Source organism: Blennius ocellaris, assembly GCF_963422515.1.
Source record: "Blennius ocellaris genome assembly, chromosome: 2".
In the NCBI taxonomy this organism is placed as follows: domain Eukaryota; kingdom Metazoa; phylum Chordata; class Actinopteri; order Blenniiformes; family Blenniidae; genus Blennius; species Blennius ocellaris.
In genome coordinates this window covers 27,505,676-27,520,010 of record NC_137651.1, presented here as the reverse complement: position 1 = coordinate 27,520,010, position 14,335 = coordinate 27,505,676, and the positions used below count along the sequence as shown (strand labels likewise).

General features: G+C 42.9%; 1 protein-coding gene across 1 annotated transcript in view; it reads right to left on the bottom strand.

Moving 5' to 3' along the window:
• Positions 1-14,335, bottom strand: part of igsf9ba (immunoglobulin superfamily, member 9Ba) — a gene marked incomplete at its 3' end in the record, with an annotated part of 74,427 nt that overhangs the window by 18,481 nt on the left and 41,611 nt on the right. The window contains exons 5-11 of the mRNA XM_080506903.1: positions 11,126-11,243; positions 7,528-7,669; positions 5,744-5,889; positions 3,108-3,250; positions 2,082-2,222; positions 1,864-1,983; positions 1,593-1,743 (exon numbers count right to left, since the gene is read on the bottom strand). Coding sequence (XP_080363029.1) covers positions 1,593-1,743; positions 1,864-1,983; positions 2,082-2,222; positions 3,108-3,250; positions 5,744-5,889; positions 7,528-7,669; positions 11,126-11,243 — 961 coding nt within the window. The remainder of the gene's footprint in view (positions 1-1,592; positions 1,744-1,863; positions 1,984-2,081; positions 2,223-3,107; positions 3,251-5,743; positions 5,890-7,527; positions 7,670-11,125; positions 11,244-14,335) is intronic.

The window sequence follows — 14,335 nt, the reverse complement described above, 5'->3', positions numbered from 1 at the left end:
TCGGTGTCACAGGTCAAACGACATCCTATTTAAAGTGTATTTTCCCCCAAATCCAGCCATTGTCTTGAATCTCCACGTCTAAAAGTCCCTCTGGTGTGCTCTGCTGAGAACAGGCTGCTTCTGTGCTACCCCAGGCTATTCACACGGGGTGGATCAGTGTTGGACTGGTTTCGCTCTAACTGGGTTTCGTGGGGAGCCTGTGTTAACTTTCTTCTTTGTTTATTTAGCACACTTGTGTTCGTAAACCATTAGATAGTGGATTTAGCATAATATGAGACCTCTAACTTGGTGTAAATGACGAGTGTTATTTCTGTCTATTTCTACATAAGCTGAGGGAAAGGAATCACTAAAGTTGAACCTAAAATGATCCTCTTATAAAGTTGTGTTAGGGTCAACACAGCAACGTTTACTACACTCTTCACTGCCTCCATCTAATATAAATGTATAGATGAGCATGCAGGGAGGCTGTGATGGTCATAGCAACATGCAACGACATTTCTCACAATTTGGGCTTAAACATGTTCATTCCACTTTCATTCATTGTTGCATTGACACAAGGTTCTTCTTTTTCGTTCTTCCACAGATACATTTCTCTCCAGCGAAGCTAAAGGATTTTTTTCCCTAGAAAACTGTTCTTTAAAACAATTTTTTGTCAGATTTTTGTATATCCAGATAGTTTTTAAAGAAGTTGCAAGTGTTTGCCAGGAGAAAAAGGCATTCTAGTCTAATCAATTTGATTCTTTGTTTGCATTTGATTTTTCCAGTTTCAATGGGTAATTAATGTGAAATCACTCTCTAAATAAGTTGTAACTCCGCTGAGGATTTAGTGAAAATGTGTGTGCAATGCTTAAATAATGGGAGGCCGTACAGATTGGCCCATAAAAACCAACACAAGAATTACAGCTATAAAATGTGTATAGTTTACATACTCCTGATCATTTGCCAGGATAATTATACATTGCAGTGTCTTCACAGCTGCAATTACAGCTGAAAAGACAGTGTCAAAGCTAAAGCTGGGAAAAGGGCATAATCAGAGCTACAATATCAATTTGAGTCAAAAGATGCCACAACCACAAAAGGGTCTTTAAAAAGGCAAAAGCAACATGGCTCGTTATTAAAATCTGAATGCTACAATTTACGCGTTGCAGCTCTTTTTATCTTCTAAATGAATTAGACCAAATGACGGCCTCTAAACCGTCCAATCATTTGGCGTGCACACCTTCACAAAGCCGCGTTAACTTTATGACCCTGTTCGCCTTTGTCAACACTTCAGTCAATCAATTTGAGGGTAAGAAGATGTCCTTGGTGCAATGACTTCACAGAATAAAGGGCTGCAGCGGCAGTGTTTTAGCAGGCGGCGACTGCGCGCTGCACTTACAGATTCGGGATTTAAATGAACTGTATGAAGCTATTACAGATAAGATCAAATTAAGTTTTAATGACGCTCGAGGGGAAATTGGGAAGAAGGGATGAGGGTCACTTGTGCGCGGTGCAAATCACAGAAAGCAGCCAGCAGGGCGGCATCAGAGTGGACGGGAGGTGACCGGGGGAAGGTCGGTGTCGGCGGAGGGCGCCGTGCAGACTGTTCGTACCGATGACGAGGATGCGCGTGCTGGCAGTGATGCTCGTGACCACATTGGTGGCGACACACTCCCACTCTCCATGGTCCTCCTTGCTGAGGGACAGAAACTGTAAGCTGCCACTGGGTAGGATGTTGTGCTTGCTCCTGCTCGGCTTCCCCACCTTTAATCGACATGAAAACGGCAGTTACACCAGAACATGTGACGCACTATGAGACGGTGTGTGTGTGTGTGTGTGTGTGTGTGTGTGTGTGTGTGTGTGTGTGTGTGTGTGGGCCAGCACCTTTCTCCAGCTGATGGTTGGTATGTCAGGGTCTCCAGAAGCAGCACAGGGGATTACTAGCTCCCGCCCTGCCTCCTGACGGTACTCCCCCCCGGGCCGAACGTTAAAGTAAGGGGGATCCTTCAGGAAAACACACACACACACACACACAGAAGATGTAAAAGATCCAAAGCAGAAATGTGAGGAAACCGAATGGCAGGAAGTGAGCAGCGACGTACCTTTAGCACCAAAGTGGCAGGGGGGGACATGCCCATGGTACCCAGGGCGTTGTAAGGCACGCAGGTGTAGGTGCCCAGGGAGTCTTCAGTAGCCTCCGCCACCCGGATGCTTCCATCTGGCAACAGGCTCCAACCGGGGTACTACAAGAAAAGAGAGGGTGCGACGGATTACTTTGCTTTCAGGGTCTGTTGCGACGCTTTATGCAGTAAAGGCGCGATATGTAATAATGTAGTACATCTTCAACTCATTATGTAATAAAATTCTTCAATGCATTTTCTAATAAACTTTGCTGCTTTTTGTAATAACTTATTACATATTGCCTAAGAAATGCAGGTTAAATGATTAAACGCACTCAGTGGCTCTTACAATCTGGTTTAATTTCTTCAAGGAAATAGAAGTGGCAGGCAGAAACACTGATTGGCTTGTAACTTTCAAAATCGAAAGCTAAAAAGTTCCACCTGATTGAGAGCTGACATAACGCACCAAATTATTACATTTTTGTCAAAAATTAAAAGTGGAACGCCCACATTTTGTCATAATTGTTGCAATATGTAACAAGTTATGACAAAATGCGTCAAAGTATGGTAGAAAATACGTTCAAGAATTCTATTACAAAATGCGGCGTTATTACATAATGAGTTGAAAATGTATTCGATTATGACATATTGTGCAATTACTACATAATGCAGAGCAACAGGGTCATATTGTAATGTTTTTAACACAAGAAACCCAGAAAACAGGGATGAGACACAATAAAGTGTGTAATGAAGACCAGGAAAAAAGTTTTCAATGAGCTTCAAAATCTATTTGAAAGACTTTAAATCGTCTTGAGGCACATTCTCTGGGAGTTACAGTTAAAGAGAAAATAATCTTGGCTTCATGGATCAAACTGAGCATGTTTCAACATATGATAATACTCTTTAAAGGACGATTCTACCAAATACGCCACGGCATGGTACCTCATATCAAAAGTAGACACATTCTCAACATGTAGCAAGCAATACGGATGTGAAAGGCTGTGCAACCTTCTCCACTCTGAGCGAATATCCGTCTTTCTCCCACTTCACCAATGTCACAGGCGGGTTGGCGTCCACCGGGCAGCGGATGATGCCTGGCAGTTTCCGTGGGACGTAGATGACCGGGGGCATGTTGATCACTCGGGCAGGATCTGCACGTAAAGGAGGCGAAGATTAGTAATCGATCCGACATCCTTTACAGGCACTTTCGCTTTCTTTGTGAACGGTTAAGGCACTCACATGCCTTACATAAGTACAAGCACAGAGAAGCGAAACTGCCCATTTAAGTTCTTTACTTCAGGAAAAGTTTTTAAAAAAATTATACAAATGTATTCAAGAATAAGTCTTTCTTAAAATCCCCAACCTTCGCTGGATGGTGGCTGTTGATGTCTATATCATAGTTAAAAAAAAAACTCAATTTGTTCCTGAATAAAAAGATAAACAGGTAATAAACTGACTGGACTTTATTTCAAACATTATGAATTTCAAGCATTGTTCATGCGACTTGATGCCTGTTAACTTTCTCTTCCGCTGCTTCAGCGCCAACAAATGTTCCTTTGAATCTTCATCTGAAAAGGCTTAATGAAGCAACAAGGCAGCTTTTTGTGCGTAAAAAGAGGAAAGTAAAAATATTTCCGATCAAATGAGGGGAGTAAAGGTAATGCACAAATAAAGTAATGACACATAATGCTATAGTAATATAGTCCAAACACTTCATTAATCGCCACCTCTTCAGTTTACTATGCAGATTTATCTCTTAATAATTGTGTATTTTCATTTGTTTATTTTCGAAAAAGTGACATATTGTGAAAAATGTTCCCGGGATGCACAGAATTGAAAGAGAAGATTAAACAACACATTGCAGCCTGTAAAAGGTGGTTATTTGATTGAACACTAACTTTATCTGAACATCTCAATGTATCTCTGCAGATAAACACGTGATGACATGCTTATAATCTTTACCTTCATACAAAAAACTAAATCAGGCCAAAAAATTTTTTATTGTTTACTTAACCTTTAAGTGACCATATTTGGTCAATTGCACACATCTATATTTTTTATCCAATTAGGGATGTGCTAGTCATGTAGGAAACAGTTTCTTAAAGTGAACGATTGGAGGTTTTTGAGTCTGCGCCACACAGGAGGAGTTACAGTCGACAGCTTTGTGAGACCGTTTGTGAAAAAGTCTACAACTCCAGTAAAACTCCCAACAATCGATGAGGAACAGGCACATGATTTACAAAAAAAACCCGTCACCTGGAAGCAGGTATTCACTGTAAATAGTTACAAGGTGATCGACATTACAAGTGGATCTTTGTATTCAAGCATTAAAATGGCTGTTTGTTGCGCTCTGTTGAGTTTAATAGGCCGCGTAACAAAGAACCTTCACATCCCACATGGTTTGGAAATTTGTAATTTGTACTTTTCCTTCACACACAATACATGGATGAGGAGGCACTGGGAAGCTGAAGCACAACAGTCACACTGAGAGGGGCTGATGATGAAATTGGTGATGCGTTTGTAGAACTGCCTTCTAGAATTCTCTTGAACTGAGATAATAAGAGACTGACTAGTCACGTGTCCACAGTGGGCCTGCTTTGGTTAATAATTAACTGGGATTTGCTTCCTGTGACTGGATAAAGACGTCTGAAGTACTGATGAGGTCTAAAACATGATTAACCAAATCACGACTTGCACTGAAAACTAATACAAGTGACACATCTGATTACTTTTATTGAAGATAACACAATACTATTCAATAATGTATAGGCCTATTGATATTTTTACCAAAATGAGTAGCAACGTGTGTAATTCTAAGTAGTTTCACACCATTTTGCTACAGATATGACTGTATGTGACATAATTGTGTATCTTTACACTGATTTCAACATAGAAAAAAATGTCCTTCAACAACATCATGGGTCCCGGAGGTTCAAATGAATGCGCTGTGATGAGTTAAAATGCAGTGGTGGGATATTTTAGCCTCCGTGTGTCGTCCAGGACGCTGGTTTGTGGTGTTTGAAGCCAGCGATAAAAATCCGAGCCTGCAGTGCTCACTGGCGCTCTCTATCTCTCGCTCTCTCTTTCTCTCTTGCTCTTGCTCTCTCTCTCTCGCTCTTGCTCTCTCTCTCTCTCTCTCTCTCATACTGTAGCACAGTAATCAATGACCAGCAGCAACTTGGGAGCAAATTAGCTCAACGCAGAGGGCTGGGGATGAAACGTGGTATGGCGGGGAGTGGCACTGGGGGACGTACATGAGGACTGAGCAGCGTACAGCGAGCAGTGTCTGTGGAAGGGGGGGGGGCCTTTATTCAAAAGAAACCAGGAAAGATGGAGTCCGACTCCATCTTTGTGAGCCGACGAGAGGAGCTCGGGGTATGAAACCCGGTGTGGATGTGAAAATGTTCGGTGGGCTGAACGTGTAAAAAAAAAAAAAAAAAAAACAACCAAAAAAAACCCCCAAAAAACATTTGACCTTGAAATTCAAGACGGGGACTTTACGTTGGAGCAGCGCCGGCCAATCCTCCAGCCGGTGCAGCCGCCATACTGCTGCTGCCGCTGCCGCCGCCGTCTCCCCGCGCAGCTCGCTGTATCGCCGACACCCGCCCCTCCCCCCTCCACTTTGTTGCCACGGTAACACTCACACTGAACAGTCAGGTAGGCTGATGCTGAGGGCGAGATGCCGAGGCTGTTGCTCGGACTGCAGGTGTACTTCCCGGCATCCTCCGGCTTGACCCGGAAGATGATGAGGGTGCCGTCGATGAGGATGCGCACTCGGAGCTTCAGGTCACTGCGGAGGAGACACAGAGGTTCTGCTGAAGCACACACACACACACACACGCTGGTTCCCTTTTTTTCATTTTTTTTTTCTCCCTGCAAAAATGACATCAAGGTGCCATAAGAGAGCAGCAGAGAGTCGAACAGCAGCCAGCTGAGAGCCGTCCAAAGAACACGGAGTACAGACCAGCACACTCAAATAAATCTGCTAATTGCCATCATCACCAAATGGTGCAGCCCTCGCATTTTCCCCCTTTGACACCCATCACAATTAATCACAATAGCACACACCGAGCACTTTGTTTTTCAAAGCACGAAATAAAAGGAAAAAGTGTCTTATTTATATGAATATCAAGCACTTTCAAGTAAAATCCTCCTTTATTACCCATTTAAATGTCATATTTCTTGTTTGTCTGAACAGTTTAGACCACTTCTGGGAAAAGTCTGAATCAAAATCCATCTGCAGTTTATTAATGCACCGCACACACTGCGCCAACAATGACTGATATTTAACTTAACATCCTGCGCTATCTAATGCCTTCAGCTCTTTACTCTGTGTCATCAAATATCTCTGACCACCCAAGAATTCTTCCTCTATGAATCCATGACTCTTCCTTTTAATACGATTCACTATTATAATAAGATTTATTTTCAAAAGCTTATATTGGCCTCTATGGGAAAATTCACGTGATGGAGATACAAAGAACTGAGCTGAGAGGTTCAAAAGTAGATCTACATAGTTTTTTTTTAATAAATGCCTCAAAATAGAAACACATATACGTATACATTTTTTGTCCAGTGCTTCTGGATCACGAGTGAACATGTGATATGCAATAAAAGGAGAATTGCAATAATGATGTGATTTGCAATAAATAAAAAGGCTTAAGTGTGCTTGTGGTTCCAGATGTGAGCTTCCAAATAACAGTGTCCTTTCTCCTGCACCGAATTTACACCAGCCGTGACTACTCTATTTATGTATTTATTTTCAATCGACTTTGTTCATTTAATAGTGAATTTAGGCACATTTCTTCCTCATTTAAAATGTCTATTTGCTCTTGTTATCATGATTTTCTGCAAAAACAACAAGACATAAGCGCGCTGGGAAAAGACACTCCTTCCAAAAGAATTGTTAGAAATATCCCAACTCTGCAAATCTTACTGAAAGCTGTGGCAGTTAGAGAGAAACGTTTTGAATTGCCATGTTTTCATTGCAGTGCATCTCAGCAGCCGAGCATGAAATGAAGGCTGATGTTAAAAGAGCGCTTTGGACGGAAGTCCCTCAGACACTAGTCTCAAAGGCCAGTCGGAGCCTCGTTCGCTTGTTCCGTCAGTCACTGGCTCGCTGAGAAAAAAAAAAAAAACCCTCTCAGACTTTAAAGCGTCGCTCTGGGGAGCCGGCTGAGGTCCCGGCTACGCTTCAGATCATCGCCGCATGAGCGCCTCATCATGACACAAGGCCTGAGTCATGTGACGTTCCCGTCAGAACGCAACTCACTCGCCTGGCACGCTCCAGAAGGACCGCTGGGCCCGCCCCCCAGGACACACACACACACACACACATGGTGGTGATTTCGGCCTCGAAGCAAGGCGGCTGTTAATACGCGACAGTACAGCGGCTCCTTCACAAAAGTGAACTCGATCATAACTTTACTTCTTGAAGTAGACGTTGTCCTCCTCCCAGAACCAGGTGTAGGTCAGGTTGCCGGGATACGCCTCCGCTTGGCAGGTGAAGAGTGCATTTTGGGATATGTTAACAGTGACGTTTTCAGGCGGCGAGACGATGAACGGAGGACCTGGGAGATGCAGAAAAGACAAAGGAAAAAGCAAAACAAAGCACAGCGATGATCAACAGTAACGAACGAAGAGGTTAAAGCATTTGATATTTTAAGTCTTTTCAATTGAGATTGTTTTGCCGTTTGAGATGCTAAACAGAACAAAGTCGCATTCCGATTGGTTCTTCATTTACATCCCTGTACTTATCATAACGTCAAGACTGGTCATCTTACTGTTTGGAGTCTCAGGAAGAAAGTTTGAGAAGTTGTGAAGAAACTTTCTTTAAATTCAACCTGCAGAGTAACTCCATGATTCATGAGTTATTTCGGCCCACATTTAGTGACTTTTCGTTCTGTTTTGGTCTCATCAAGTGTAAGAAATTAATATATCGCCCTTCAGGTGAAATCTTCTACTTTCTTGGATTCAAGGCAAAAATGTTGACAAAGTGCTTATAAGAGACACACAAACAAGCTTGGAGATATTTAAAACATTTTTTCATTTTCTTTTTTTAGATTTCAGCAAGTTGCCGTGAGAATTTCCATTCATTGTTATTATCGTTATCATTATTTGACGTAAAGCAATCACTAACTACGACTCTAAGGACAACAAAGTTTCTGAAGTTGAGGTTCATTTATGAGAAAAAGTGCTCTCAAATGTTAACAAGCTGATGAGCTCCCTTATTAAAGTTTTATTTTAATGAAACATTCTGGTGCAAAATACTGTGAAATGTCATAAAAAAAAACAAAAAACCTTATATAACTCCTACATCACCACCTTGGTTGGTGGTTTTTCAGCCCCCATGTTAAATGAAAGTAAAACTTTCAAGGCAGTGCTACCTGGGAGGCTTTTCGCTCATTAAGGTGTGTTGAAACAGTTAAAAACTCTCCATGCATGACGATTTGTCCACTCAGCACACGGTGGCCGCTCTTATTGGGTCTCCTCGGCCGAGGTTCGACTGGACACGTATTTTAGAAGGCTTTGAGCAACCATGCACTATTTTTTCGGGCCGTCTTTTTCGAAAATCGACCGTCCAAATCCCTGAAACTATGCATGTTGGGAACTACAGGGTACATATGTTAAAACAGTTTCAATGTCAATGTCATTTCTGTCTCCATCTTTTTCAGTTTTAGCTCTATTATACGGCCTCTACCAGTTTCTGACGGTTTAGTCACAAAGAAATTAATGACAAAAAGTGAATGGCAACGACCATATTGAGATTTAGTTGACCCGTTGGCCACTTTTATTAGGTTCGTTAATCATCCGCAACCGATCTTCCTCACGTGATCCAGGGCAGAAGCTGTTCTCCTGGGCAGCAGCTTCCACTTTAAAAATGTCAGGTTTTGTTTTCTCTCTCTCTCTCTCTCTCTCTCTCAGGGACGCATCACAGTGACAAAAAGCACACGCCGAGGATTATTTACAATGAGCGGCTGCGGCGCGATGTAAAATACAGCGCGCATCCAGCTGCTGTAACCTTAATAGTCGCCGGTGTTGCAGCTCACGCGTGCTTCACGTCGCAAACCTCTCAATCCCCCGAGGTGCTCCAGGTTCGCTCCCAACTCTCAATAAACCAGCAGAAGCCATGAAAGGTAAGCTGTCTTTTATGAGCGGGCCCAGATACAGGCCCCGTCTGCTTATTTTCCCCACAGCTTCATACATCAGGTGGGACGAGTGGCTGCACCGCTGCTGGAACAATTAAAAAACACATCGCCACCACGAGAGTCACGACTGCGCCGATATCTGCACCTCGTCAGCCATTCCTCTCTTGTTTAATATTTAGATTTTCACCTCAGAATGTTGTGTGTGTGTTTTTTTCCCCCTCATTGCTGCTATGTAGATTTTTTTGCACAGCATATTTTGCCCTCATCACACAACCTGCTGGCATTATTCTGACGTCAGCGCCAGAAGAGGTTGACAAGGTTATCGCAGCGGCTGAGATTAAAACCTCGACGTCTCTGGCGGCTGCCGGTCAGCAGAAATTAAATCCTTTCGTGCAATCAAGTCAGAAAGCTTGACAGAAAATACGCAAAATAACTGTTACTGTGTTGAATGTGGATTTCTCCTTTTTCAGAAGGATAATATAAACTGCATTCTATTACCTGGATTGTAGGGTTAAGGGTTTATGTTCATCTGACTGAAAAATCACATTAATTACAAAGTCATTATAAACTACTAAACAGCGACACAAACACACACACATCAAAGATTCGTCAGTACAATGTTAACACTGATACTTTAACAATAGAACTGATTCAAAAACAAGAATACATTAGATAAGAAATGTGAATATTTTGGTTTTGATCATCACCTCAGTGCAGAGTGGGAGGCGAGCTGACATCGGATTATTACACCACCAATTACAATCCAATTTTAATTTCAATGAAATAAGACCAGTCTCGTCAGACACAAGCATTTACATGTATTTTAATTGGACCAGTAGTTGGATTATTTATGTATCCATCACTACTGTACATATCAAACATATTTCAGTTTCATCTTCAGTGGCCTGGAACCAGCAAAATAGTGCCATAATAACCTTTGAATTTAAACTCTAAAGTTTTTCTTCATCTCGTATACGTGATGAAAATGTCTATATTTCCACAAAGGCAAACAATCACGATGGAGTCACAGATATCTCAGTGTTGTGTTAATGTCCACCGCTCTTCAGAAATGTGTTCCAAAATCCGTGTCGGAAATGTTTTTGTACAATTTGTGCGGTGGTTTGCCTGGATTCGATATATATATAGTAGTACAGTGCAATGAATGGGTGAGTCTTTGGGAACGTTCAGGTCTGAAGCTTGAAAGTTGCATCACATGCATCAGTGGCTCAGCAGGTTACAGCACCGCCGCTGTCGAATGTCTGCGGCGTGTGAGCCGACGTAAACTCCGCCGTGAGGACGGGGGAGAAGCGTAATTGCGCCTGCTGTGTTTGCGCCTGCTGAAGTCAAGCATCGAAACAGACCTTTCGCCAACTCTACCATGAAAACCAAGATGCTCCGCCGCTTGTTAAACACACAGCGTTAGCTCCCCAAAGCCCCGCTGCATCAGGAGGGCGAGAGGAACTGGAGGCTGGTATCACCACCATCTATCTGATCTGTGTCTCGCAGAGAGCCTGGTTAATGGACCGGAGACAGACAGTGACATTCTCGCAGACGGAGAGTGTTGTACACACACACACACTGTGGCTGTGCACACACACACACACATACACACACACACAGTAGCAGAGCCTCAGACTGAGCTATCGACTGCCTGCATGATACAGACCCACAAGGTATGTTGCAAACACCGGTACATCTGGGAGCGCCATTTATTTGCCTTTGAGTATAAATAATGAAACTACGACTGCGTGAATACAAACGTGTTTTCTTTTCTTTCTTTCTTTTTTTTTTCTTCCCAAAACGTGGCGATCCGTGCAGCCGTGTATATTGTGGTCATCGTCAAGCAGCTTTGTGGAGTTTTCTGTTTGGAGACGTTACCTTGCACCAACAGACGGGTGGTGTGCAGCACTTCTCCCTGGTCACTGTAGGCCCGGCATGTGTACGCCCCTCTGTCGTCTCTGGTGATGCCGAGGATGGTGAGGGTGCCGTCGTGGACCTGCAGGTACGGAAACAAAAAGCCGGTTAGCATCCAAAATGTGGCAAAAAATAAAAATAAAAAAATTTGGTTTTACATTTGAATGAAGAGCTACAACTAACATGTGATACAAAATAATACCTGACAGACAGCGAATTAAAATAGTTCTGTTTATTAACTTCATTCGAGAACACTCACAGCAGGGTCCAGTAAACTCAAGCTCTTCTTTCCTAAACATCCAAACTGTTTTTCCTTCAGGGTGTCACACCCAATAATCCACCTCCCAGTTACCTTGTGACACCTAGTACAGCGTGCACCCTGGATAAATAAATGTACTTTCTGCTCCTGCACTGACAGCAGATGTACACGTATCAAAAGCATCTCAACACTCTGAAGTACTGAAGGTTCTTACTTTTTGCAGTGCTTGAGATAATTATCGACAATACAGCAACGTGACATAACGCCCACACTCCCGAAGTAAGTTCGTATTGTGATTCTAAAATAATACCAAAATACAATAAGCCTACAAAAGTCACAAACGTTTCAGACGTTAATTAACTCCAGGTTTGAGTTCTACACATGGTAACCTTGGATACGTCCAAATCTGTGTTGCCGCGGTGTGCAGGCCTCTGATGTGAAAACAAATTAAGCAAACCTGATAGAAACGCCCTCATGAATTATACAACAGGCCTGCGAGGGGCTCTGTCCATTCAAGTCACACGCAGCTGTAGTCTGTCCATTCACACCGGCGAGGGGGCGAGTCTGCAACGCCGGCAGAATCCGTCTTGTTCCGCGCGCCTCTCCGAGTGTTTCAGAGCCAAGGGACGCTCCTCGTGGAGCAGCCCGAGCAGCTTTTAACTTGTGCGAGTCTGCTGGCAGACTGCATCTTCGTCACAAGTCCGTCTATCGCAGGATAACACTTTGCGTGTCACTGTTGTAAACATTCCAAACTGGTGGCGTGCTGAGCGCTGCGAGTGTAAACTCATCTCCAATGTGCTGCGATGAATCGCTTCCAGGTTCAGAAAACCACCTCGGCTAATACAAAAGAACGTCACAGGACCGCAAAATCTGTGCCGTTGTGATACGGATTTGTATGAAATGTTCTTCATGTAAAGATTTGATCAATTGACTGATGGATCAAGATTATATGGAGTAAATATCCACTTGCTTCAAGATTTAAGTATAATGTTTTGAACCTTCAACATTGAGTTCATCCACAGGAGACCAACACAAACTGACTGCTGTGTGTCTCCGTTTTAACTCTCATCAGTAGAACAAAGGCCTGGAGTGATCCGGGCCTCGCTTCATCAGGCTGACCAGAGGCCATTCATCAAATCCAAACTAGACCAAAGGAAGACGGAGAGGAAAACAAGGACTGCGGCGCCGCCACAGTCCTGCTGTCGTGTTTTGCCTTCTGTCATTTCAAAGGTCTCCGAGAGTCATTTTCCTTATGTTGCAACCACTTTCTATTTCAGGCCTTATGATGTTGTCATTGTTCTGGTTCTTGTTTCAACGAAATGTCCATGTTTGACATTTTCTTTACACAAGACAACATCTGCACATAAACAGGGGGAAATGGAGCTCTTCTGAGTGCTGCACATGCATGAGTAGCTCGACAACGACGACACTGGCAGATTCCAGCACTTTCCAAAAAGGATGTACTTTAAAAAAAAAAAAAAAAAAAAACACAGTCTGGTTCAGAGCTGAACATTTCTGACACACATCAGATGCAGAGTGACCATGTACAGGGCGCTAAAGGACAGCTAACAGTAGCTGGAATGTTTACATCATGTTGTGTGCACATGGTCGTATGATTGCATTTGGAAAAACAAAACACGCACAGCAATGCCTATCCATGATGTCAGCTGTGCCTGATTGTCTCCCCACACCCTTTGTGTATTGCGCTAGCTTGCTTTTTTTCTACATCTGCCTTATTTCCGTTTTGGCCATGACCCTTCATGGTTCTTGATTCCTTGACTGTTTGCCTCTCCTCAACCTTCCCCATCTTATGGACTAATAATTAAATAAAACATGTCAATAATGTTTTATTATTAATATTGTTATTATTATTATTATCATCATCATCACATAATAGTGTCTAATAATATATATATTTTATGTTTGACATTACTATATACTACTACTACTACTACTACTACTATGAAGAAGAAGAAGAAGAAGAAGAAGAAGAAGAAGGAGACGAAAAAGAAGAATCTTATATGTTGCAGGAAACTCTGGAAAGACCTTTACATAAACTTTAAGCTCTGCGGCATTCCGAGGCACGCTGAGGACAAAACGCCACGACACATCCGGAGCAGTGTCGCGCATACAATGAGGAGTGCTGCACAGACCCCACTGGGAAAATAAAACAACTTGTCCACAAGCTCACAGCACAGCATAGAGGGGATAACTCCTCGGGACGGGACTCAACCTTGTACCGACATGTCACCTGAGGAGAGAGCAACGCTCACATCTTAGCTGGAGGACTGAAGGAAACGACCCACTTCAAACGTGGAACAACCATGTTTGAGTGGAAGAGACACTCTTGGTCCACTGCGTACAATGCTCCCACCTGATCAGAGTTCTCGCATATAAATACGGTATAGATATAGGTTTCAGAACACATGAAGCCTTTTTGGACGGCAGCCGAAATATTTTTTCAGAAATACGAGCGAGTACCAGCTGCCTTCATGATGTGAATTAAAAAGAGTCTTGCATCATCGGTGAAAACTTTATTTCCCAACTTGAGCAGTGAAGACCTGCCCAGCGGGGTGCAAAGTGGCATTAGCATCTCATTGCAAGTCACTTTCTGAGCCGTGCCAATAACTTTCACCTGTCTGATCAAAACGTGACAGCCGCCTCTCTGCCTGGGACTGGATTTTCCTGATATTAAATAGTAACCTCACCCAACCCCTCAGATTACTTTTTCTTTGGTCGGAAGAGGAGAAAGAACAAAATGTTTCTGACAGTTTGAGCAGCAAGAACTTGAGCGCATTAATGGGCACTGTGGGATCTCAGGTGATGGTGCACTGCATAGATATGTGGAGAAAAAAAAAAAAGAAAGTGGGATCCAAAGTTGAACCGTGATGCAAGAATCAGCTTTTGGTGTGTGA